This window comes from Aquarana catesbeiana, linkage group LG11, assembly GCF_042186555.1.
Source record: "Aquarana catesbeiana isolate 2022-GZ linkage group LG11, ASM4218655v1, whole genome shotgun sequence".
Classification (NCBI taxonomy): domain Eukaryota; kingdom Metazoa; phylum Chordata; class Amphibia; order Anura; family Ranidae; genus Aquarana; species Aquarana catesbeiana.
Window position 1 is genome coordinate 110883553 of NC_133334.1, and position 26909 is coordinate 110910461.

General features: G+C 45.7%; 1 protein-coding gene across 1 annotated transcript in view; it reads right to left on the reverse strand.

Moving 5' to 3' along the window:
• The window catches only part of NAALADL1 (N-acetylated alpha-linked acidic dipeptidase like 1), a 114939-nt gene that overhangs the window by 48074 nt on the left and 39956 nt on the right, over positions 1-26909 (reverse strand). Inside the window, exons 6-9 of the mRNA XM_073604881.1 lie at positions 26023-26116; positions 21323-21421; positions 4696-4781; positions 176-295 (exon numbers count right to left, since the gene is read on the reverse strand). Coding sequence (XP_073460982.1) covers positions 176-295; positions 4696-4781; positions 21323-21421; positions 26023-26116 — 399 coding nt within the window. The remainder of the gene's footprint in view (positions 1-175; positions 296-4695; positions 4782-21322; positions 21422-26022; positions 26117-26909) is intronic.

Consider the following 26909-nt stretch of genomic DNA (forward strand, 5'->3'; position numbering starts at 1 on the left):
TTCCTTTCACTTCACAATTATGTGCCAGTTTGTGTTGGTCTGTCACATAACATCCCAATAAAATACACTTAAGTTTTTGGTTGTAATATGACAACATGTGGAAAATTTCAAGGGGTGTGAATACTTTTTCAAGGCACTGTATGTTAGTTGACAATTACAGTATGTGAGTTTTTACCTTTTTTGACCTTTTCCCCAAGAATTCTACTGATTTCCAGCATGACTGCAGTTCCGCTGCTTGGATCTATTGCACCATGGACCCAGCTGTCTCTGTGATTTCCATACATTATATACCTGTCTGCAAACGAAAATGAAAACATGTTAGCCATCTATGCATCTGAAAGAGTATAAAGTTGACCACGCACCGTTCAAATTTCGGGCAGTTCATCAGGAATTCTATCCGTGGGTGGGCCTGTCACACTCCTTCCACTCAACAGCTACTTGGATTGAAAAATCAAAGTACCTGGACAGAAAAATGTCAACTGAAAAGCGGATACATCTAATCAGATGCAGCCACTGTTTGGAGATTTTGACAGTCGGCAGGGCTAGCCTGATTTATCTGTCAAAGGTCGCCAGATCTGAAGCCTCCATCTTTGGTGTACGCCACCACAAGCCTGTTTGACTCATAGGGCATATTCCCTTTTGGGATCAAACATTCTGGTAAGCCTTCATCTAATTGGTGGTGGATTATCTACTTGTAAAAGCCTCTTCACGAGTTATTTTTACTTTTGATGTCAAATGGATGTTATGAACAATTCGCTTCTATTCATTACATTTTTTTGACTCACTACGCATTGGGCTTCTATAACTTATGGATTTCATGTTGGTTTGTTTATTTGCTTTTCATTATTGATGCATTATCACTGTGAACTTATCTAATCAAGGTTCCACACATTCTTTATTATTGAGTGCGAGACTCACAACATGGTCTTAGTTCATTTTTGAGATGTGTTTTTAGCGCTGCGCTTCTTTCTTTACGGCAACAGATTTGTGAATGACTATCTCGGTTACTTGGGTAGGCACAGCCAGGTCTGAATAATGTGTCCGGGTTTCAGGCTGTCTGTCCAGGTGAATGCAGGACAGATGGCAGCCCTAGGTATCTATGGATGAGCAGTGAATGACAGTGGCGGCTGGTGCTCAATATTTGGGGGGGGGGGGGGGGCGGCAAACTAACACCACCCCCAACCCCCCCACCACCGTGGGAGATGGACGGGAGGAGAATCAGGAAGACTATAGCGAAAATAATTCACTATTTTCACAAAAGTGGGTGGGCTCATTGCTCCCTGAGCCCACCTTTTTTTAAAGCCAATTAGAGCCTCAGGCTCTAATCATGTGCTTCAAAAAAAAAACCCATTGGAATCCATGCTTCCAGCGCATGTGGATTAGGGGGCTGGACGCATGGATGGGGGGGCAGCATCCCTGCACCCTGCGTTACGGGCCGCCACTGGTGAATGATATAGTAGTTAGTGATCAGAGGTTGCCCAGCTAGGTGGCACTGGTGGTGTATGAAGTCTAAATTTAACTCCCAGTACACAGTATGCTGGACATAAGAACATATAGAGCGGTCATCCTGGGCTCTTCTAATGGAACCATTCACAGTATACAGGTTACAGCCATCCTACCAACTATGTGTGGTCACTGCTTGAACAATGATCTCTGCCAGGAGGAAGTCCGTATCATCCTTCCTATTGCTCCCCCAGACAAAGGAATTTGGGGGATTCCCAGAAGAAAGCAGCTAATAGAGGAATAAGAGAACCAACTGAACTATTCCCCCCTCAGTCTGCATTCACCAGCACTGGGGGAGGGGGGCATAGAGCCTCTGGTGACACATCCAGCCTCCACAATAGACTGTTCACACAGGACCAACTGTGACATTTCACTTTGAGTTTGCTGCACACATACACCGTCATGTATTCTCATTGATGAGGAATGATCATTGCAAAGTACTGGATGATTGCACACACTGCCATTGCCAAGGTCTCACCCCAAATGTCATCCATTACACAGACAGGAGCTTGGCATATGCAGCCACCGCTGGTCGTCCTACACTCACCACACTGCAGCAAGAAGCCTGCCCATCATCATCACCCTCTCCCCCTATCACTGCACCGTTGTCATCACCTACTTTACTCCTCTCCCCCTCTCAGTCTCCGCTCTGGGTGGAAGAGACCACTGTTATGGGGCGAGGGCAGGCAGCGGCAGACCCTAGCGGGGCAGAGATGAGGAGTCATGGCCTCCAATACAATGTCATCCACCAGGGAGAGATATGTGAGGATTAAGGGCCAGAATCTGGGGCGGGAGGGGAGGCAGGAGAGGAGGCTAACCACAGACTATCTGTCCTATGACCCCTCCCGACCGGCACTGAGCACCCCATCACTGCTCATCCCCCAGCCACAGTCCAGTCTGAATAATGTGTCTGGGTTTCAGATGGACTGAAACCCAGACACATGATTCAAAACCCGGACTGTCCGTGTGAATCCCAGACAGATGGCAACCCAACTGCAGAGTTATGGACCATGAATCAGTCTTGATGACGTCTGTGGACCTTAGACTGCCAAAGCAAAGGGCAGAAAAGGCTGCAGGGACTGGTCTAGCAGCATGAAGGAACCTGCAGGAGCAAAGGATCAGGTTCCCAAGACCTAAATGAACAGTCAACCCTTGCAGTGCAGGCGCAGACCACAAGGGAGGAGTTTTGGTTTTTCTGGAGTTTAGCTTTAACCATATAAACTTGTGGAAACATTATTGATTTAAAAGTTGGGGAACTCCAGCCAAGCAACCAATGCAGTTTAGCCGTCAGAAGCAAATAAAGGAAGCCCTAGTTCTCTCATGGGAGCTTATTCAGAACTGCGGACCCTCTCCCTTCCCCATGTGACAACGCTGAGTACCTAAACACCCTAAGTACAAACATTGGCACACAGGAGGGAGGGAAGTGAGTCACATGCAGGGAGCTTAAAAAAGGTGATGCTTTTCTTTGCATGTGTAAAGCACAAATGTGCTTTAAAGCAAACAGTGCAATGGTAAAGTATACTGTATGTCTGAACAAGTTAAAAAATAAACATATTTGGTATATCTTCATAACATGAACATTTCCCATGTTTTACCTCCTTAAGTTTACTGCAAGTACATAAAAAATATCTGTTGATCCTGCCAGAATCCAGTGAGCTACTTTCTGCTTGAGCTGACAACAATGCCTCTACTTCACTAAAATCCTAATCAGTGTAATCAGCCCTTCCTGTGTTCTCGCTTCTTAAACTACAGAACATCTCCCTGTTATGCAACGTAGATGAAGATAGGGGTAGGTGTCCTGTAGTTAAGCAGAAGAGAACTGGGCAGGGCTGACAACACTACTTGGGATTTCAGTGCAGCAGAAGCACTGTTTTCGGCCCTCACAGGATTAGTGACATATCAGATTTTGGTAAATCAACAGGTATTTCTGTACTTGCAGTGAGTTTAAAACTTTGGAAATGTGGATGTATTGCAGGGATGTACTGACTTGTTTGCCTAGACATTAAAGTGACTTAACTTAAAGTGTAACTATAAGCAAACTCTTTTTTTTTTTTTCGTTTTGGATAGAGAGGAGAGGGATTAGAACACCTGTCAATTTTTATTGCTGTCTGTGCCCCTCTTAGGGAGATTCACCCTCTATTTGTCCTGTTTACCATTATCATTGAAAGTGAAAGTTAAAGAAAATCCCAAATTTCGGGTTGACATCAGAACACTAATAGAGGGGAAATCTTACAGTTGGGACACTAGTTCTAGTGCCCTGATGAAACACTGGGATTCCCTAAACTTTGGAGGAATTTCCTCTTACTTCCTGCTTGGCTATGGGATAGGAAGTAAAGCAAAATCTCCCCAGTGAGACAAAAAAAAAAACTGACGGAGGTTATAACCCTCTCTTACTTTATTCAAAATAAAAAAAAAATGCTGTTAGTTACACTTTACCTTCTATTTCATCCTCCTCCAAATACTTTTTTTTTTTTTGCTCCCGCTGTGATCCAACTTCCTGTTATAGAGTGGCTATGTTCACTCCCATGGTCCCACTGTACGTAGTAACGTAGACAAAACTCTTTGGCTCACTTCTCAGATGGACTAGGGGCTATAGGATTGTAATTTGCACAGAGCAGTGCACATGACCACAGCTAACATGCATTGATCATGGGGAGGGTGGGGGGGTTCAGGTGTTTATGGAGGACATTACAAGGAGGCGGAGAAACTCAATCATTTCATGAAAAAAATGATTACAGAGCTATTAATTAGTGGGTGTGTATGTATAATTTCAGAGAATCAGGATATTATTTGGAATGACTTGAACTGAAAATATATGCTGCCTGACAATACACTATAATTTTACTTTTACCCATATATTTTTCATACCTTTTGAATTATAAAGTATTTGGAATGCAAAAAAAGTCAACCTGCAGGAATATCTAGTGCATGCCTGCTAATACAACAGACAGGAATAGATATAGCCTGGAGACATGCTTCTCTCCCATAAGCAGTAATACAAGATTGCTCGATATGCAGCAATAATGCATTGCAAATTCTCATATTATTATTTCAGATTACATGATTCGAAAAGAAAACAAATTACTGTGGTTTTATTTTATTATATAAATATGATTACTGTTCAATTAAATAATTAGAAAATTACGAATACAGAATAACGGAAAAAAACAAAGAATCTGTCGATGGTCTCACCAGGCTCCACACTTCCTCGGATAATGCCCATCACATTTGCTGATGACTTAATTGTTGCAAAATTGTACACATTGACCTGAACATCACTGGAAGAAAGAAGACATATGGAGATTTAATATTAACCATCACTTTATTTCGTACACAATCAACACTGACAACATTCATATAGACTGTAGCAGGACTATGGCTTTTACAGTTCAAGTCATTACTAAAATTGTGGTGAATGTGTTCTTCATTTCCCTTTGAACAGCAACTCTAATGCAAGGCTCTTCAGGAAACACTACAATGATGTTAGCGTCAAAGGTGGTGTTCCCTCAGATTTGGCAACCCGTCAAATTTTGTAACAGAAGTGACGTCCCGCGACGGCCACCTTGGTACGCCCCACAGTCGGCCACAGTAAGGATACAGTGAGAAGGCGGCCAGTTTTTATTTGGAAAGCAGAGAGACTGGCAGGAACATCAGGGATTTCACACATAAGAAACATTACAAAGAGAACAGGATACAGGAATATGAAATGTTGGCTTTGCATATTCTTTGGGATGTTCTAAAATGAAAGTGTATGCTGTGACCATTGACTTCCTTTAAATTTTGAAATCCAAAACATTAACAGTATCAGCAGTAGTGGATAAAATGCTCTCTCATCAGAACATTTTGAGATAGCTGTTTCGGGTTACAGCAACCTGAAACTTTGCTTCTTCAAGGTCTTCTACAAAGACAGCTTTAATAGTGTGTTTTAGTTAGGGAGATCTATTAATATATTCTACCAGGAGAGCTCTATTAGAATATTGTACTAAGAGAACTTTAGTAATATATTCTATTTTCTATATACTACTAAGAAAGATCTAATGCCCCGTACACACGAGCGGAAATTCCGCCAGCAAAAGTCTGATGAGAGCTTTTGGTCGGAAATTGCGACTGTGTGTATGCTCCATCGGACTTTTGCTGGAAGAATTCCAGCCAGCAAAAGATTGGGAGCATGTTCTCTATTTTTCGGTCGGAAAAAGTTCCTATCCGAAAATGCGTTCGTTTGTATGCAATTCGGATGCGCAAAAAAACACACATGCTCAGAAACAATTCGACGCATGCTCGGAAGCATTGAACCTCATTTTCTCGGCTCGTCATAGTGTTGTACGTCACCGCATTCTTGACGGTCGAAAGTTCAGAGAACTTTTGTGTGACCATGTGTATGCAAGGCAAGCTTGAGCGGAATTCCGTTGGAAAAACCATCCAAGATTTTTCCGCCGGAAATTTCGCTCGTGTGTGCGGGGCATTATAGAATATTCTACTAAGAGAGTATATTCTCCTAAGAGAGCTCAAGTAGTATTTTCTACTGAGGGTCGGTTCACACTAGGACGACTTGTCAGGCGACTTAGCCGCCTGACAAGTAGCGTCCCGTTCTGTACAATGGAACCGCTCTAATTGGAGCGACGCAAGTCGCTCCGACTTAGAAAAAGGTTCCTGTACTACTTTGGGGGCGACTTGCATAGACTTCTATATAGAAGTCGTTTTGCAAGTCGCCGCTGCAGTCGTGTTCAAGTCGTCTGAGGCAGTTGCGCTGGAAGTCGTGCTGCCTCAGTGTGAACTGACTCTAAGGCTCGATTCACACCTATGCATGTTGCTTTTGAGCGTTTTTTGAGGTTTTTTTTTCATGCTTGCCACGTTTTTGAGCAGCGTCTTAGCGGCGTTTTTGCCGCAATTTGCGTTTTGCGTTTTTTTTTTTTTTTTTTTTACAGTTTTTTTTTACAGTCTAAAAAAAAATTAAAAAAAAAAAAAAAAAAACGGCAAAAACGCATCAAAAACGCACCAAAAACGCATCAAAAACGCTGCAAAAACGGTGCACTTGCGTTTTTGATGCTTGTCTATTGAATTCTATTACATGCAAAACGCTGCATTTTGCATGAAAAAAAGTCCCTGACCCTTTCCAAAAATGCAGAGAAACAAAAAAGCATTGATGTGAACATGTTCCATAGGAACCCATGTTAAAAAATTCCCGTGCATTTCTGCAAAATGCAAAATGCATCAAAAAACGCGCTAGTGTGAATGCCTAATTTCCTAATAAAAACGTTCTAGTAGAATTCTACTTAGAGAGTTCTTCTAGTATATGCTACAAAACAAGCTCTATTAGTATATTCTACTAAGCGAGCTCTATTAGTATATTCTACTAAGAGAGCTCTAGTAGTATATTCAACTAAGACAGCTCTACTAGTATATGCTTCGAAGAAAGCTCTATTAGTATATTCTACTAAGAGAGCTCTAGTAATAAATTCTAATAGTATATTCCACTAAGAAAGCTTTATAATTATATTCTACTAAGAGAGTATATTCTACTAAGAGAGCTCAAGTAGTATATTCTGTGTGCAGTCATGTTGGAACAAGAAGAGGCCATGCCCAAACTGTTCCCACAAAGTTGGGAGCATGAAATTGTCCAAAATGTCTTGGTATGCTGATGCCTTAAGGCTCGGTTCACACTAGGACGACTTGGGATCCGACTTGTAAGCCCTCATGTCGCCCCAAGTCGCCCCAAGAAGAGGAGATTAACATTACAGGGAATCAGAGCGTCTTAATAGACACTACTGAAGTCGCTCCGACTTCAGAGCGTACTCCCTGTACTACTTGGATCCGACTTGTAGGCGACCTGTACCATAGAAATCAATGGAAGTCGGATCTCTATCTATACTGAAGCGACTTTACAGTTAAAAAAATTAGTTTGCCCAGGCAAACCCCTCCCTCCCAGAGAGCTGATTATTTTGTGATTGGCCACAGCCAAAGTCACCTGTCATGGAGGCGACTTGAAGTCGCATTGTAAATTAATCAAAGTCACGCTGAAGTCGCGTTGAAGCCACGTTGAAGTCGCCGTGCAAAGTCGCGCTGAAGTCGTTTTGCCCCTGTGTGAATCGAGCCTAAGATTTCCCTTCACTGGAACTAAGTGGTCAAGCCCAACCCCTGAAAAACAACCCCACACCATAATCCCCCCTCCACCAAATGATTTGGACCAGTGCACAAAGCAAGGTCCATAAAGACATGGATGAGAAAGTCTAGGGTAGAGGAACTTGACTGGCTTGACTGGAATCCTGACCTAGAGCGGAGACTGCAGGCCAGGCCTTCTCGTCAACATCAGTGCCTGACCTCACGAATGCACTTCTGGAAGAATGGTCAAACATTCCCATAGACACACTCCTTTTTCTTTTTTTTTTAGATTCTTTATTTAGTTTTTTCAACGTAGAAAAACATCCTTTAACAAAATCCACAGCCTATGATTGTACTTACATCCAAATATGCAAGACACTCTCGAAAGTATCCCCCTTTCCGACCCCCCCCCCATTCCCCACTCCTCATCCCAAGACACTAAGTTCCGTTCTGATCTATGTTTCTTTTCACTTGTTTCAATCCTTACCCCCTTCTATTTTTGGATCATTACCTCTACATATCCACATAGACACACTCCTAAACCTTGTGGACAGCCTTCCCAGAAGAGTTGAAGCTGTTAGGCCCCTTTCACACTGAGGCGCTTCTAAACTGCCAGTAAAACATTTGAGCACTTTTGAAGAGCTTTCCATTAATTTCAATGGAGAGGGACGTTTTTTCACCACCCTGCCAGCCCCCTGCCCCAGTGTGAAAGCATTCATTAATTTTAATGGAATTAGGTTTTCGTGAGCTTTTCAGGCCAGGCCAGGACAGTTAGTATTACCCCCCTGTAAGTCTAGGATACCCCCCTAACCCCCCCTAATAAAGTTTTAACCCCTTGATCACCCCCCCGTCACCAGTGTCGCTAAGCGATCATTTTTCTGATCGCTGTATTAGTGTCGCTGGTGACGCTAGTTAGGGACCTAAATATTTAGGTTCGCCGTCAGCGTTTTATAGCGACAGGGACCCCCATATACTACCGAATAAATGTTTTAACCCCTTGATGGCCCCCTAGTTAACCCTTTCACCACTGATCACCGTATAACTGTTACGGGTGACGCTGGTTAGTTTGTTTATTTTTTATAGTGTCAGGGCACCCGCCGTTTATTACCGAATAAAGGTTTAGCCCCCTGATCGCCCGGCGGTGATATGCGTCGCCCCAGGCAGCGTCAGATTAGCGCCAGTACCGCTAACACCCACGCACGCAGCATACGCCTCCCTTAGTGGTATAGTATCTGATCGGATCAATATCTGATCCGATCAGATCTATACTAGCGTCCCCAGCAGTTTAGGGTTCCCAAAAACACAGTGTTAGCGGGATCAGCCCAGATACCTGCTAGCACCTGCGTTTTGCCCCTCCGCCCGGCCCAGCCCAAGTGCAGTATCGATCGATCACTGTCACTTACAAAACACTAAACGCATAACTGCAGCGTTCGCAGAGTCAGGCCTGATCCCTGCGATCGCTAACAGTTTTTTTGGTAGTATTTTGGTGAACTGGCAAGCACCAGCCCCAGGCAGCGTCAGGTTAGCGCCAGGAGCGCTAACACCCACGCACGCACCGTACACCTCCCTTAGTGGTATAGTATCTGATCGGATCAATATCTGAACCGATCAGATCTATACTAGCGTCCCCAGCAGTTTAGGGTTCCCAAAAATGCAGTGTTAGCGGGATCAGCCCAGATACCTGCTAGCACCTGCGTTTTGCCCCTCCGCCCGGCCCAGCCCAGCCCACCAAAGTGCAGTATCGATCGATCACTGACACTTGCAAAATACTAAATGCATAACTGCAGCGTTCACAGAGTCAGGCCTTATCCCTGCGATCGCTAACAGTTTTTTTGGTAGTATTTTGGTGAACTGGCAAGCACCAGCCCCAAGCAGCGTCAGATTAGCGCCAGTACCGCTAACACCCACGCACGCACCGTACACCTCCCTTAGTGGTATAGTATCTGAACGGATCAATATCTGATCCGATCAGATCTATACTGGCGTCCCCAGCAGTTTAGGGTTCCCAAAAACGCAGTGTTAGCGGGATCAGCCCAGATACCTGCTAGCACCTGCATTTTGCCCCTCCGCTGGGCCCAGCCCACCCAAGTGCAGTATCGATCGATCACTGTCACTTACAAAACACTTAACGCATAACTGCAGCATTCGCAGAGTCAGGCCTGATCCATGCGATCGCTAACAGTTTTTTTGGTAGCTTTTTATTGAACTGGCAAGCGCCAGCGGCCTAGTACACCCTGGTCGTAGTCAAACCAGCACTGCATTAACATTTGGTGACGTGGCGAGTCCCATAAGTGCAGTTCAAGCTGGTGAGGTGGCAAGCACAAGTAGTGTCCCGCTGCCACCAAGAAGACAAACACAGGCCCGTCGTGCCCATAATGCCCTTCCTGCTGCATTCGCCAATCCTAATTGGGAACCCACCGCTTCTGCAGCGCCCGTACTTCCCCCATTCACATCCCCAACCAAATGCAGTCGGCTGCATGAGAGGCATTTTCTTTATGTCCTCCCGAGTACCCCTACCCAACGAACCCCCAAAAAAGATGTTGTGTCTGCAGCAAGCGCGGATATAGGCGTGACACCCGCTATTATTGTCCCTCCTGTCCTGACAATCCTGGTCTTTGCATTGGTGAATGTTTTGAACGCTACCATTCATTAGTTGAGTATTAGCGTAGGGTACAGCATTGCACAGACTAGGCACACTTTCACAGGGTCTCCCAAGATGCCATCGCATTTTGAGAGACCCGAACCTGGAACCGGTTACCGTTATAAAAGTTAGTTACAAAAAAAGTGTAAAAAAAAAAAATATATATAAAATAAAAAAAAATAGTTGTCGTTTTATTGTTCTCTCTCTCTCTATTCTCTCTCTCTTGTTCTGCTCTTTTTTACTGTATTCTATTCTGCAATGTTTTATTGTTATTATGTTTTATCATGTTTGCTTTTCAGGTATGCAATTTTTTATACTTTACCGTTTACTGTGCTTTATTGTTAACCATTTTTTTGTCTTCAGGTACGCCATTCACTACTTTGAATGGTTATACCAGAATGATGCCTGCAGGTTCAGGTATCATCTTGGTATCATTCTTTTCAGCCAGCGGTCGGCTTTCATGTAAAAGCAATCCTAGTGGCTAATTAGCCTCTAGACTGCTTTTACAAGCCGTGGGAGGGAATGACCCCCCCCCCCACCGTCTTCCGTGTTTTTCTCTGGCTCTCCTGTCTCAACAGGGAACCTGAGAATGCAGCCGGTGATTCAGCCAGCTGACCATAGAGCTGATCAGAGACCAGAGTGGCTCCAAACATCTCTATGGCCTAAGAAACCGGAAGCTACGAGCATTTTATGACTTATGCCGCGTACACACGAGCGGACTTTCTATCCTACTTGGTCCGGCACACTTTCCGACGGACTTTGTCCGCCAGGTGCGCCGGACTTTAAAACGAACGGACTTGCCCACACACGCCGGGATTTTCCGGCGGGCTAAGTCCGCCCGTCTTTCCGACGGACTTTCGCCGGAGTTCCGGCGGACTTTCAGAATGAACGGACTTGCCCACACACGGACAAGTCCGTTCATTTTGAACGTGACTCAGGTGCGACGGGACTAGAAAAGGATGTCAATCTTGCCGCTTTTATCGGCTAGATTGACACCTTGCGAGCCCCGTCGCGGGGCATACCAGGCCCTTAGGTCTGGTATGGATTATAAAGGGGAACCCCGCTACGCCGAAAAAACGGCGTGGGGTCCCCCCTAAAATCCATACCAGACCCCGATCCGAGCACGCAGCCTGGCCGGTCAGGAAAGGGGGTGGGGACGAGCGAGCGCCCCCCCCCCTCCTGAACCGTACCAGGCCGCATGCCCTCAACATGGGGGGTGGGTGCTTTGGGGGAGGGGGGCGCCCTGCGCCCCCCCCCCCCAAAGCACCTTGTCCCCATGTTGATGAGGACAAGGGCCTCTTCCCGACAACCCTGGCCGTTGGTTGTCGGGGTCTGCGGGCGGGGGCTTATCGGAATCTGGGAGCCCCCTTTAATAAGGGGGCCCCCAGATCCCGGCCCCCCACCCTATGTAAATGAGTATGGGGTACATGGTACCCCTACCCATTTACCTAGGAAAAAAGTGTAAGTAATAAAACACACTACACAGGTTTTTAAAATATTTTATTAAACAGCTCCGGGGGGGGGGTCTTCTTCCGGCTTCGGGGGTCCCTCCGCTTCATCTTCTCCCGGCGTCCGGTTGGTTCTTCTCCGCTCTCCGGCCTCTTCTCCCGGTGTCGCAGGTCTTCGGCCGGCCCCTCCGCTCTCTTCATGTAGCTCTATTGCGAGCGGAGGTCCGGACTTCTGGGCTTCTTGGCTTCTTGGCTTCTTGGCTTCTCTTCTCTTCTCTTCCCCCAGATGTTGACACGACGCTCTCTCCGGCTGGACTGGTCTCTGAGGGCTGCGTTGTGACTTATATAGGCGGAGACCCCGCCCCCATATGATGTCACAGTCCTTGGGCATGCTGGGACTGTGACGTTTTAGGGGGCGTGGTCGACCACGCCCCCTAAAACGTCACAGTCCCAGCATGCCCAGGGACTGTGACATCATATGGGGGCGGGGTCTCCGCCTATATAAGTCACAACGCAGCCCTCAGAGACCAGTCCAGCCGGAGAGAGCGTCGTGTCAACATCTGGGGGAAGAGAAGAGAAGAGAAGCCAGGAAGCCAAGAAGCCAAGAAGCCCAGAAGTCCGGACCTCCGCTCGCAATAGAGCTACATGAAGAGAGCGGAGGGGCCGGCCGAAGACCTGCGACACCGGGAGAAGAGGCCGGAGAGCGGAGAAGAACCAACCGGACGCCGGGAGAAGATGAAGCGGAGGGACCCCCGAAGCCGGAAGAAGACCCCCGAAGCCGGAGGAAGATCCCCCCCCCGGAGCTGTTTAATAAAATATTTTAAAAACCTGTGTAGTGTGTTTTATTACTTACACTTTTTTCCTAGGTAAATGGGTAGGGGTACCATGTACCCCATACTCATTTACATAGGGTGGGGGGCCGGGATCTGGGGGCCCCCTTATTAAAGGGGGCTCCCAGATTCCGATAAGCCCCCGCCCGCAGACCCCGACAACCAACGGCCAGGGTTGTCGGGAAGAGGCCCTTGTCCTCATCAACATGGGGACAAGGTGCTTTGGGGGGGGGGGGCGCAGGGCGCCCCCCTCCCCCAAAGCACCCACCCCCCATGTTGAGGGCATGCGGCCTGGTACGGTTCAGGAGGGGGGGGGGCGCTCGCTCGTCCCCACCCCCTTTCCTGACCGGCCAGGCTGCGTGCTCGGATCGGGGTCTGGTATGGATTTTAGGGGGACCCCACGCCGTTTTTTCGGCGTAGCGGGGTTCCCCTTTATAATCCATACCAGACCTAAGGGCCTGGTATGCCCCGCGCTCGCCGCAATAGGAAGATTTGTTTTTCCTATTGCAGCGAGCGCGAGATGCAATACCATCCCCTCGTGTCGTATTTGGTCTGTCGGACCAGCCTACACACGAGCGGGCTTTCCGTCGGACCAGCACACACACGAGCGGACTTTCCGCCCGAAACTGAGTCCGACGGAAAGATTTCAAACATGTTTAAAATCTAGGTCCGGCGGGCTTTTGGGAAGAAGTCCGCCGGAAAAGTCCGCCGCCGCCCACACACGGGCGGATTGTCCGGCACACTCTGGTCCGCCGGACCAAGTATGCCGGAAAGTCCGACCGTGTGTACGCGGCATTAGATTTCGCCGGATGTAAATAGCGCCATTGGGAAATTGGGGAAGCATTTTATCACACCGATCTTGGTGTCATCAGATTCTTTGAGGGCAGAGGAGAGATCTAGGGTCTAATAGACCCCAATTTTTTCAAAAAAGAGTACCTGTCACTACCTATTGCTATCATAGGGGATATTTACATTCCTCGAGATAACAATAAAAATGATTAAAAAAAAAAAAATGAAAGGAACAGTTTAAAAATAAGATAAAAAAGCAAAAAAATAATAAAGAAAAAAAAAAAAAAAGCACCCCTGTCGCCCCCTGCTCTCGCGCTAAGGTGAACGCAAGCGGCGGTCTGTCGTCAAACGTAAACAGCAATTGCACCATGCATGTGAGGTATCGCCACGAAGGTCAGATCGAGGGCAGTAATTTTTGCAGTAGACCTCCTCTGTAAATCTAAAGTGGTAACCTGTAAAGGCTTTTAAAGGCTTTTAAAAATGTATTTATTTTGTTGCCACTGCACGTTTGTGCGCAATTTTAAAGCATGTCATGTTTGGTATCCATGTACTCGGCCTAAGATCATCTTTTTTATTTCATCAAACATTTGGGCAATATAGTGTGTTTTAGTGCATTAAAATTTAAAAAAGTGTGTTTTTTCCCCAAAAAATGCATTTGAAAAATCGCTGCGCAAATACTGTGTGAAAAAAAAAAATGAAACACCCACCATTTTAATCTGTAGGGCATTTGCTTTAAAAAAAATATATAATGTTTGGGGGTTCAAAGTAATTTTTTTGCAAAAAAAAATAACTTTTTCATGTAAACAATGAGTGTCAGAAAGGGCTTTGTCTTCAAGTGGTTAGAAGAGTGAGTGATGTGTGACATAAGCTTCTAAATGTTGTGCATAAAATGCCAGGACAGTTCAAAACCCCCCCAAATGACCCCATTTTGGAAAGTAGACACCCCAAGCTATTTGCTGAGAGGCATGTCGAGTCCATGGAATATTTTATATTGCGACACAAGTTGCGGGAAAGAGACAAATTTTTTTTTTTTTGGAACAAAGTTGTCACTAAATGATATATTGCTCAAACATGCCATGGGAATATGTGAAATTACACCCCAAAATACATTCTGCTGCTTCTCCTGAGTACGGGGATACCACATGTGTGAGACTTTTTGGGAGCCTAGCCGCGTACGGGACCCCGAAAACCAAGCACCGCCTTCAGGCTTTCTAAGGGCGTGAATTTTTGATTTCACTCTTCACTGCCTATCACAGTTTCGGAGGCCATGGAAAGCCCAGGTGGCACAAAACCCCCCCAAATGACCCCATTTTGGAAAGTAGACACCCAAAGCTATTTGCTGAGAGGTATAGTGAGTATTTTGCAGACCTCACTTTTTGTCACAAAGTTTTGAAAATTGAAAAAAGAAAAAAAAAAAAGTTTTTTCTTGTCTTTCTTCATTTTCAAAAACAAATGAGAGCTGCAAAATACTCACCATGCCTCTCAGCAAATAGCTTGGGGTGCAAAAAAAAAAAAAAAAAAGTGTCACTTTCCCGCAACTTGTGTCAAAATATAAAATATTCCATGGACTCAATATGCCTCTCAGCAAATAGCTTGGGGTGTCTACTTTCCAAAATGGGGTCATTTGGGGGGGTTTTGTGCCACCTGGGCATTCCATGGCCTCCGAAACTGTGATAGGCAGTGAAGAGTGAAATCAAAAATTTACACCCTTAGAAATCCTGAAGGCGGTGCTTGGTTTTCGGGGCCCCGTACGCGGCTAAGCTCCCAAAAAGTCCCACACATGTGGTATCCCCATACTCAGGAGAAGCAGCTGAATGTATTTTGGGGTGCAATTCCACATATGCCCATGGCCTGTGTGAGCAATATATCATTTAGTGACAACTTTTTGTAAATATTTTTTTTTTTTTTTGTCATTATTCAATCACTTGGGACAAAAAAAATAAATATTCAATGGATTCAACATGCCTCTCAGCAATTTCCTTGGGGTGTCTACTTTCCAAAATGGGGTCATTTGGGGGGGTTTTGTACTGCCCTGCCATTTTAGCACCTCAAGAAATGACATAGGCAGTCATAAACTAAAAGCTGTGTAAATTACAGAAAATGTACCCTAGTTTGTAGACGCTATAACTTTTGCGGAAACCAATAAATATATGCTTATTGACTTTTTTTTACCAAAGACATGTGGCCGAATACATTTTGGCCTAAATGTATGACTAAAATTTAGTTTATTGGATTTTTTTTATAACAAAAAGTAGAAAATATCATTTTTTTTCAAAATTTTCGGTCTTTTTCCGTTTATAGCGCAAAAAATAAAAACTGCAGAGGTGATCAAATACCATCAAAAGAAAGCTCTATTTGTGGGAAGAAAAGGACGCAAATTTCGTTTGGGTACAGCATTGCATGACCGCGCAATTAGCAGTTAAAGCGACGCAGTGCCAAATTGGAAAAAGACCTCTGGTCCTTAGGCAGCATAATGGTCCGGGGCTCAAGTGGTTAAAGTTCATGTGCGTGAAAAGACAGGCATCCCAATACTTTTGAAAATATAGTGTATGTCTGTACTTCCCTATCCACAAATAAGATGAGCCCTTTTATTACACCATGCTGCACTGGGAAATTGAAAACTTGATTTAGGGCCCTTTTACACTGGGGTGGTTTGCAGGCGCTATTGCGCTAATAATAGTGCCTGCAAACCGACCCGAAAGTGCCACTGCTTTGATTCCAGTGTGAAAGCCCCGAGGGCTTTCACACTGGAGCGGTGCGCTAGCAGGACGGGAAAAAAAGTCCTGCTAGCAGCATCTTTGGAGCGGTGAAGGAGCGGAGTGTATACCGCTCCTTCACCGCTCCTGCCCATTGAAATCAATGGGACAGCGTGACTATACCGCTGGCAAAGCGCCTCTGCAGAGGCGCTTTGCGGTGGTTTTTAACCCTTTCTCAGCCGCTAGCGGGGGGGTAAAACCTCCCCCCGCTAGCGGCCGAATACCGACGGTAAAACGCCGCTTTCATTTATCAGGTACTTTAGTGCTAAAAATAGCATCTGTAAAGCGCCTGAAAAATGCCTCATCTGCAATCCCAGTATGAAAGCCCGAGTGTTTACTGCTTTCAAATGCTTCAGAATTCATGAAAGCCCGAGTGCTTTCATGAGTCCTGAAGCATTTTGCTGAATATAGCAGATAATATTGCCCGAAACACTTCGGAATTCATCCTGCTGCTTTTGTCAGCAGTCACATCATCAATAAATACAAGAGAACCAGTTCCATTGGCAGCCATACATGCCCACGCCATGACACTACCACCACCATGCTTCCAGGGATTACAACCACTTTAAGATAATGAAGAGTGTTTATTTTTCAGACAATTGATAAACAAAAAAGTCTAAAAAGAATGTATTTTTAGCCCTCATGCACACAGGCTGTTAAAATAACGTTATGAAAACGCCAGTATCTTTGCAGTGATTTTTTTAAGCTTTTTTCAGCTTTTTTCAGCGTTTTTGAGCGTTTTTTAGCGTTTTTGAGCGTTTTTCCGCGTTAGCGTTTTTTAGCGTTTTTTTTTTTCAATGGATCAAAAACGCTAAAAAACGTTGGTGAATGACGTTTTTGAGCGTTTTTGAGCGTTTTTGAGCGTTAGAGCATTTTTACAGCTGAAAAACGTCTCTCAGAACCCACTGGTCCTGGGTTTTTTTTACAGCTTAAAAACACCTATGCCACTTGCAGCTCAAAAACGCCTAGGTGGGTATGAAGCCATAGACTAACATAGACAGGCCTTTTTAAGCTGCAAAAAAAGCTCAAAAAAGCAGCTGTAAAAACGTCCGTGTGCATGAGGACTTATGAGTATCAGTACAGATGGTCTGAAGTCAAGCTCTACTAATACATCCCCACAGTTACATAGTTAGTCAGGTTGAAAAAAGACACAAGTCCATCAAGTTCAACTAAAAAAAAAATATAATCCCATATACACAATCCTATACCCACAGTTAATCCAGAGGAATGTGAAAAAGCCCAGCAAATCATGATCCAATTTTCTACAGCAGGGAAAAAAATTCCTTCCTGATCCCCAGAGAGGCAATTGGATTTTCCCTGGATCAACTTTACCTATAAATGTCAGTACCCAGTTATATTATGTACATTTAGGAAAGAATCCAGGCCTTTTTTTTAAAGCTTGCCAGAACCACCTCTGGGGGGAATCTATTTCACATTTTCACAGCTCTTAAGCTATTTTCACACTGAGGCAGTTTTCAGGCATTTTAGCGAAAATTGCCTCCCATGCCACCCCAGTGTGAAAGCCCGAGTTCTTTCACACCGGGGCGGTGCGCTTGTGCGATGGGGAAAAAAAAGTCTTGCAAGCAGCATCTCTGGGGCAGTGTAGGAGCGCTGTATTAAGCGCTCCTACACTGCCCCTGCCCATTGAAATGAATGGGCAGCACTTCTGAAGAGCAGAAACACGGGTGGTTTTAACCCCTTATTCGGCCACTAGCTTGGGTTGAAAGCGCCCTGCTAGCGTCTGAAAAGCGCCGCTAAAACCAGTGTGAAAGCAGCCTTACTGTGAAGAAACCTTTCCGTATTTGGAGATGAAATCTTTTTTCCTCTAGATGTAAAGAGTGCCTCCTTGTCCTCTGTGATGACCTTAAAGTGAATAACTCAACACTAAGTTCACTATATGGACCAATTATGTATTTATACATGTTGATCATATCCCCCCTTAATTTACTCTTCTCAAGAGAGAATAGATTCAGTTCCTCTTATCTTTCCTCATAGCTGAGCTCCTCCATGCATCCGTTTGGTTGCCCTTCTTTGCACTTTCTCCAGTTTCCCAATATCCTTTTTTGAGAACTGATAATCAGAACTGAACTGCATATTCCAGATGAGGTCTTACTAATGATTTGTACAGGGGCAAAATTATATCTTTCTCTCCGGAGTCCATACCTTAATACAAGAAAGGACTTTGCTCACTTTGGAAACCGCAGCTTGGCATTGCATGCTATTATTGAGCTTATGATCTACCAAAACCCCCAGATCCTTCTCCACCATTCATTCCCCCCGTTGTACTCCCCCCAGTATGTGTGATGCATGCATATTCTTAGCCCCCAAGTGCATAACTTTACAGTTATCAACATTAAACCTCATTTGCCACTTAGTTGCCCAATTAGACAGTGCATTGATGTTGGCTTGTAAATTGGAGACATCCTGTAAGGACATTATTTGACTGCATAGCTTGGTGTCATCTGCAAAGACAGAATTGTTACTTTTAAGCCCAGACCCTATATAATTTATAAAGGTATTAAAAAGTAAGGGTCCCAGCACTGAACCTTGGGGTACACCACTGATAACATTAGACCATTCAGAGTAAGAATCATTAACCACTACTCTCTGAATTCTGTCTTTTAGCCAGTTTTCTATCCATTTACAAACTGATATTTCCAAGCCTGTAGACTTTACCTTACACATGAGCCGTGTGTGGGGACCGGTGTCAAATGCTTTTGCAAAACCCAGGTATACCACGTTCACAGCCACCCCTCTGTCCAAGGTTTTACTTACCTCTTCATAAAAAGAAATCAGGTTTGTTTGACAACTTCTGTCTTTCATGAATCCATGCTCTCTGTTGCTTAAAATATTTTTTCCAGCAAGAACTCATCGATGTGGTCTTTTATTAAACTCCTGCGCCAATTACTCCTGACTCCTTACTCCTGGATACTATGCCCTTTCCAGGTCACAGAGCTCTGTAACCCCCCTGTACTGTGTTCCCCTTCCCCCCTGTACTCTGCCCCTCTCCCCCCTGTACTCTGCCCCTCTCCCCCCTGTACTCTGCCCCCCTTACTCTGCCCCTCTCCCCCCCTGTACTCTGCCCTCCTGTACTGTGCCCCTCTTCCCCCCTGTACTCTGCCCCTCTTCCCCCTGTACTCTGCCCTCCTGTACTATTCCCCTCTTCCTCCCTGTACTCTGCCCTTCTGTACTGTGCCCCTCTTCCCCCCTGTACTCTGCCCCTCTCCTCCCCCTGTACTCTGCCCCTCTCCCCCCTGTACTCTGCCCTCCTGTACTGTGCCCCTCTTCCCCCCTGTACTCTGCACCTCTCCCTCCTGTACTATGCCCCTCTTCCCCCCTGTACTCTGCCCTCCTGTACTGTGCCCCTCTTCCCCCCTGTACTCTGCCCTCCTGTACTGTGCCCCTCTTCCCCCCTATACTCTGTCCCTCTCCCCCCTGTACTCTGCCCTCCTGTATTGTGCCCCTCTTCTCCCCTGTACTCTGCCCTCCTGTACTGTGTCCCTCTCCCCCCTGTACTCTGCCCTCCTGTACTGTGCCCCTCTTCCCCCCCTGTTCTCTTCCCCTGTACTCTGCCCCTATCCCCCCCTGTACTCTGCGCCCTGTACTCTGCCCCTCTCCCCCCATACTCTGCCCTCCTGTACTGTGCCCCTCTTCCCCCCCTGTTCTCTGCCCCCGTACTCTGCCCCTCTCCCCCCCTGTACTCTGTGCCCTGTACTCTGCCCCTCCCCCCCATACTCTGCCCTCCTGTACTGTGCCCCTCTTCCCCCTGTACTCTGCCCCTTTTCCCCCCTGTACTCTGCCCTCCTGTACTGTGCCCTTCTTCCCCCCTGTACTCTGCCCTCCTGTACTGTGCCCTTCTTCCCCCCTGTACTCTGCGCCCTGTACTCTGCCCCTCTCACCCCCATACTCTGCCCTCCTGTACTGTGCCCCTCTTCCCCCCCTGTTCTCTGGCCCTGTACTCTGCCCCTCTCCCCCCCTGTACTCTGTGCCCTGTACTCTGCCCCTCCCCCCATACTCTGCCCTCCTGTACTGTGCCCCTCTTCCCCCTGTACTCTGTCCCTCTTCCCCCCTGTACTCTGCCCTCCTGTACTGTGCCCTTCTTCCCCCCCTGTACTCTGCCCTCCTGTACTGTGCCCTTCTTCCCCCCTGTACTCTGCCCTCCTGTACTGTGCCCCTCTTCCCCCCCCCTGTACTCTGCCCTCCTGTACTGTGCCCTTCTTCCCCCCCTGTACTCTGCCCTCCTGTACTGTGCCCTTCTTCCCCCCTGTACTCTGCCCTCCTGTACTGTGCCCCTCTCCCCCCTGTACTCTGCCCCTCTCCCCCCTGTACTCTGCCCTCCTGTACTGTGTCCGTCTCCCTCCTGTACTCTGCCCTCCTCTTGTGTGCCTCTCTCCCCCCCAGTACTGTGCCCCTCCGCCAAGTATAGTGCCAACACTGACTGAGGCGATGTACAAGGACAGCAAGAGCCTTCCCCACTCTACCCATATGAATGTCTATACAGTGCCAACATCTTCTACAGCGCAGTGCAAGGACATTTTTCCTTTCAGCGACACCATCAAGGTGGCACCACATATGCAGGTACATTTCTAACTAATACCCTGTTCACCCATACTGTAGTGACTTATGTTTTAAAAATTGTGAATTTTTTTTTTTTGGGGGGGGGGGGGGGGGCGCAAGTAGCTGATCTTGCCTAGGGCGCAAATTAGTCTAGCACCAGCCCTGTTTGAGATCACTTCTCACAGACACAGACACCACCATCCCTCCATTTTTACCCTGTCTTTCCGAAAGAGAGCTTAGCCAGCAATATTAATAGCCCAGTCATGAGAAGAATGAAGCCAAGATTCAGCAATACCAATTAGATCATAGTTCTCCTCGTGCACCAGAGCTTCCAACTCACCTATTTTGCTTGGCAGACTTCTGGCATTGGTGAACAAACACTTTAATTCATTGTCACATTTTGCAAACGTATGTTGCATATTTTTTATTTTAGTACAAATAGTACCATTTCCAATGGTTGATTGTAACATAGGAACCTTCATATCATCTGCCATCTGTTACAGTAATGTTGAACAATAATATCCAATGACCATTCATAATATTACCGTGTGTGATATACTCACACTATCCATGATACTCCACCTGATCGAAAAATTGTCAACTTAGAATTACGAACTCCACACTATCATTCATCTATCACTCATTGTTACAAGTTGGCTAGTTCCTAAATTAGGTAATATGTAAATTTAAATATCCAACCTGTCTCTGAAATTTCCATCACGGAATCCGGGGCCCGTGTTATATGTACATGATAAATTTCCTTGCCAGGATTCTTGAGCTGCAGGACCACTTAGTGCACTGTGAGTAGAAATGTAGCAAATAGTAACATTAAAATGTTTTTACATACATACATTGCCATAACAGAGCTCAGACTGCAGACCTGTATAAGATTAGGAGCCCAATTAAAATATAGGCATTCATATTAAGCTAAAGAAAGTAAGCATTCACGTACATTTTGAGGTGCCATAAAAAAGGCAAATACTGCTTTTTAATATATTTTGGGAACTAACAGTAAGAGGTATTTGGAGAGAAGAGGGAAATTCTTGGAGCAACATCCAAGGGAGTTTATAGCCATTTGTTGGACCTCATTGAGCATAGCAGTCTAAAGCTGGTCACATACTAATAGAATTTCAGTAAACATTTTCATTTTAAGAAAGTTCATTTAATTTTAAAATGAATCGCTCTTCGATCCTAGGCTCCTGGAACCTTAAGGTTGTGAGACCAATCTTCTACCCCGATTAATCCCTTGCCCTAGTGTGGAGCGGACGGCCTCTCCCTTCCCCCTTGCCATCTCACCCCTCTTTGCTATTCTTCTTCTTACCCTCTTCCTTCTCCTTTTCTTTTCCTCTCTTTTTATCTTTTCCTTTAGATCTCCTTCATCTCTCTCTTCAGAAGTCATCTGAACACATGTGGTCAGGGCCTTTTGAGGTAATCCTCTAAGGCCTTCTCCACAATCCTTACTTCCCATTGCAGTGGCGGCCCGTGCATTGTGGGCGCACGGGCGCCGCCCCCCCCCCATCCCTGCTGCCGCCTCCCTATCCATGCGCCCGGCCCCTTTCAGGACGCCGGGCGCATGGACTCCTATGGCGGGGGCAGGAAGGGGTGTATTTTTTTGAAGCACCTGATTAGAGCCAGAGGCCAAAGCGCCAGGCGTCCCTATTGGATGCTCAGCGCTTTGGCGGAATTGGGACAGAGTGGAGGAAGCTGAAAAGAGGAGAGGAGACACTTTACCAAGGTAAGCGCCGGTCCTCCTGTCCGGGTTGTCCCGCGATCCATCCGGGGGGGTGGTGGTGGGAGCGAGGAGTCCCACGATCCATCCGTGGAGGGGGGTGTGAGCGGGCCAGATTGTCCCGTGATCCATCCGCGGGGGTGGTGGTGGGAGCGCGATGTCCCACGATCCATCCGCGGGGGGGGGGTGAGCGGGGTGTCCCAGGAGAGACACTGGCAGCATTTTATGGGCACACTGGCAGCATATGATGGGCAGACTGGCAGCATTTGATGGGCACACTGGCAGCATTTGATGGGCACACTGGCAGCATTTGATGGGCAGACTGGCAGCATTTGATGGGCACACTGGCAACATATGATGGGCAGACTGGCAGCATTTGATAGGCACACTGGCAGCATATGATGGACACACTTGCAGCATTTGATCGGCACACTGGCAGCATATGATGGTCAAACTGGCAGCATTTGATGGTCACAATGGCAGCATATGATGAGCAGACTAGCAGCATTTAATGGGCACACTGGCAGCATATGATGGGCACACTGGCAGCGTTTGATGGCACAGTGGCAGCATTTGATGGCACAGTGGCAGCATTTAATGGGCACAGTGGCAGTGTTTAATGGGCACAGTGGCAGCGTTTGATGGCACAGTGGCAGCATTTGGGCACAGTGGCAGCATTTGATGGCACAGTGGCAGCATTTAATGGGCACAGTGGCAGCGTTTAGTGGGCATAGTGGCAGCATATGATGGGCGCAGTGGCTGCAATTGATGGCATAGTGGCAGCATTTGAGGGCACAGTGGCAGCATTTGAGGGCACAGTGGCAGTGTTTGATGGGCACAGTGGCAATTGATGGCACAGTGGCTGCAATTGATGATTTTTTCCCAAAAATGTTTGCGCCCCCCCAAAAATTTTGAGCACCAGCCGCCACTGCCCCATTGTGAATTACTGCGTTATAACTACCTGTATCACATGCTTCAGGTAGGAGTTTATTCACCCTTACTTTTTTATTATTCACAATGTAAGGTATCATCTGTTTATTATTTCCCATTTCATTCTATGTATAATTTGGTTATCTGTACTGTGCTCATGTACTACTTAATCATTATCTATCATGTAATGTTTGTTATTACTTACTTTCAATAAAAATATTGAACAAGAAAATTAATTGCTGGAATATTAATCCCCCCAGCCCACATTAACTACAGGAACTTGATTCTCTTCTTTGTCAACAACTTGTTTAATACATACTGGGGTTGATTTACTAAAACTGAAAAGTGCAAAATCGTGTGCAGCTCTGCAGCTGATTGGCTACCATACACAGCTTCACCAGAGTTTGCACTCTCCAGTTTTAGTAAATCAACCCACCATATCTATATTTAGATACATATGAGTTTTAGATAGTAGAGCTAGAACCCCTGTCAGGTTTTTATTTCTATCTGTGTCCCCATGGAGATGATTCACCCTTCCTATTGATATTGGTGATCATTGTTACCGATTCACAATATGACGAGAAATTCAAACGTTTAGAGCTGTTACCAGAGCAGGAGGTAAACGGTACCCATCCATTGGGGAAACGTACTTTTGATAATGTTCTAACTGGGAATTTTACCTTTATTTGGAGAGATTTACACTCTGGTGTGTGTCTGAGACAGAAAGTCAGGAAAAATCTTCCTAATTGTATACACAGGATGAAAAAAAACATACTGGCATGCAGATCAGGAAAATGAGAAATTCTTAACTGCTTGCTTGTTCTGGGTCAGTGACTCAAACCGGAGAGTGCAAAATCTGGTGCAGCTCTGCATGGTAGCCAATCAGCTTCTAACTTCAGCTTGTTCAATAAAGTGGTTGTAAAGGCAGAATGTTTTTTTTATCTTAAAGTGATTGTAAAGTCTCGTTTTTTTTTTCTATAAACATAACAAACATGTTATACTTATACTAACCTGCCCTGTGCAGTGGTTTTGCACAGCAGCCCGGATGCTCCACTTCTCAGGTCCCTCTTCTGTGATCCTCGCCTCTCCCTCCTGTTGAGTGCCCCCACAGCAAGCAGCTTGCTATGGGGGCACCCAAGTCGAGTCCATGCAGACACGGAGCTGCGGTTCGGCCCCACCCCCTCTCTCTCCTGATTGGCTAATTGACTTAGATTCACGGCAGCGGGAGCCAATGGCGCTGCTCCTGTGTCTCAGCCAATCAGGAGGGAGAGTCCTTGATGGCTGAGACATTCGTGGACATCGCTGGATAGAGAGGGGGCTCAGGTAAGTATTAGGGGGGCTGAGGGGGGCTGCTGCACACAGAAGTTTTTTTAATCTTAATGCATAGAATGCATTCCGATAAAAAACCTTCTGACTTTACAACCCCTTTAATGCATTCTTTGCATTAGGATAAAAAGCCTTCTGTGTGCAGCAGCCCCCTCAGACCCCTAATACTTACCTGAGCCCCATCTAGATCCAGTGATGTTGCATGAGAGACTTGGCTGTCCGGGACTCTCCCTCCTCATTAGCTGAGACTGCACTGAACTGCCATGGGTTCCTGCGGCTGTCAATCAAAGTGAGTGAGCAAATGAGGAGAGAGAGAGGTCGGGCTGGGCCACAGCTCCGTGTCTGAATTGACACAGGGAGTTGCGGCTTGGCTCGGGTGCCCCCATAGCAAGCTGCTTGCTGTTGAGGCACTCAACATTAAGGAGGGGCCAGGAGCGCCGGTGAGGGACCTGGGAAAGGAGGATCCAGGTTGCTCTGTGCAAAACCGAAACAGAGCAGGTAAGTATAACATGTTTGTTATTTTTAACAAAAAAAAAAAAAATCAAGACTTTAGTATCACTTTAAGCTTTGACAAAAAAAAGAGAATCTGATTGGCTTCTATGCAGAGCTGCATCAGATTTTGCACTCTCCCCTTTTACTAAATCAGTCCCAGTGTGGTATAATAAGAATTCTACAATTCAGGCAAACAGAATATGTAGAATTAGCAGTCAGCAATGGCAGCTTTTATTTCCTATTTAAAAAGTATTCCTTTAATAGTGATAACATAAGAAAAAAACATTAATAAGGAAGATCAGGAAATATGTGAGGTCATGTGGTACCCTTTTTTGATGTTGAGTGGTAATGGATAGAGGCCTTAAAGTGGATGTAAACCCTCACATATACCCAGTGATGTGAACAGCCTCAGATGATACACAGAGATGAAACAAATCTCCCTTTATACGTTTTATACATGTACTGTATATCTGCTGTCTTCAGCTTTATAGACTGTTTAAAAAGTGCACATTGTGTTAGGAGATTTTCTCTTCCTGTTCAACACTTGAGTGAAGCCTGGGCATACAGCCAAGACAGCTGATTGGAGGAAAGGCACACACCCCCTCTCCTCATAGGTAGAGACTTTTAGCTCTGTTTGTTGAATTGTTCAGCTCTTTGCTAATCTATTTATAGCATCATCCCCAACACAAAACTCAGGCTACTTTTATCACATGTGACAGAGAACTTGTCAGGTGTCCTCAGGCTGATAACAGAACAGAGTAGGAGAAAGCTATGTGACATAGTTCTTTGAAGAGAGATAAGAAAACATTGCAGATATATGTGCCCAGCTCAAATTTCATGAATCGGGTTTACATAAAGGATTTTCAATTGCTAGAGAACAGGATTATCTATGGTGAAGTGCATTGTATGATGTCGCACTTACCATATTAGAACCTGGGCATCTTCAAATCCTATTGGCTGGGTTGGAATTGGGGGAAGGCCTGTGATGTCACTCTCCTTTCTTCTATAGGTCTTATCTAAAAAGCATTTTAAAAATGGAAAAATCAATACCCTTAGATCACAAAAAGCTCAAAGTTTTTACTTCACCTTGTCATTTTACATGAAAAGTTGTACTGCCTAAGTCATGATTTCTCAACAAGGGTAAAGTTTTGTGGAATTCTGGGACTCTTCCAGAGGTTGCTAGGGTTTCTTTGAACAATGAAAATTTCTGTCTCCCAAAAACCACTGATATCAGAATTTTTTTTTTTCTTATGTTGTTGACCTACTGGTCAACAACATAAGAGTATCCTTTCCTGACTGACAATTAACCTGCAAATGGATGTACCTGTACGTCCTTGGGTTCCAGTGGTTCTACTAGGGTCATGGCTGCAGTCATACCCTGGTATCATTTTTTACAGTGGCAATGCTCTATATTGTATAATTGATCTGAGTGTTTATACAGCCACTGTCAGGGCGGCACATCATAGAGATGAAGGAGGAGCTTCCATTCCCTAAGCATCTCTATGGTGTATGATACCGGAAGAAACACGGATTTTGTCACTCTCGGTTTTGGATTGTTATTTACAATCTGTTACTGGCTTGTAAAGCATTTGATCCAAGCAGTCTCAGTTTGTGCAGATGCTTTTGAGGGCAGAGGAGAGATCTGAGGTCTAATAGACTCCAGGTCTCTCACTAAAGAGTACCTGTCACTGCCCATGCTATCACAAGGGATGTTTTTCATCCCTTGTGATAGCAATAAAATTGATCAAAAAATAAATACATAAAAAGACATTATAAAAAAAAAAAATGTAAAGGGTCTCGTCTCATCGT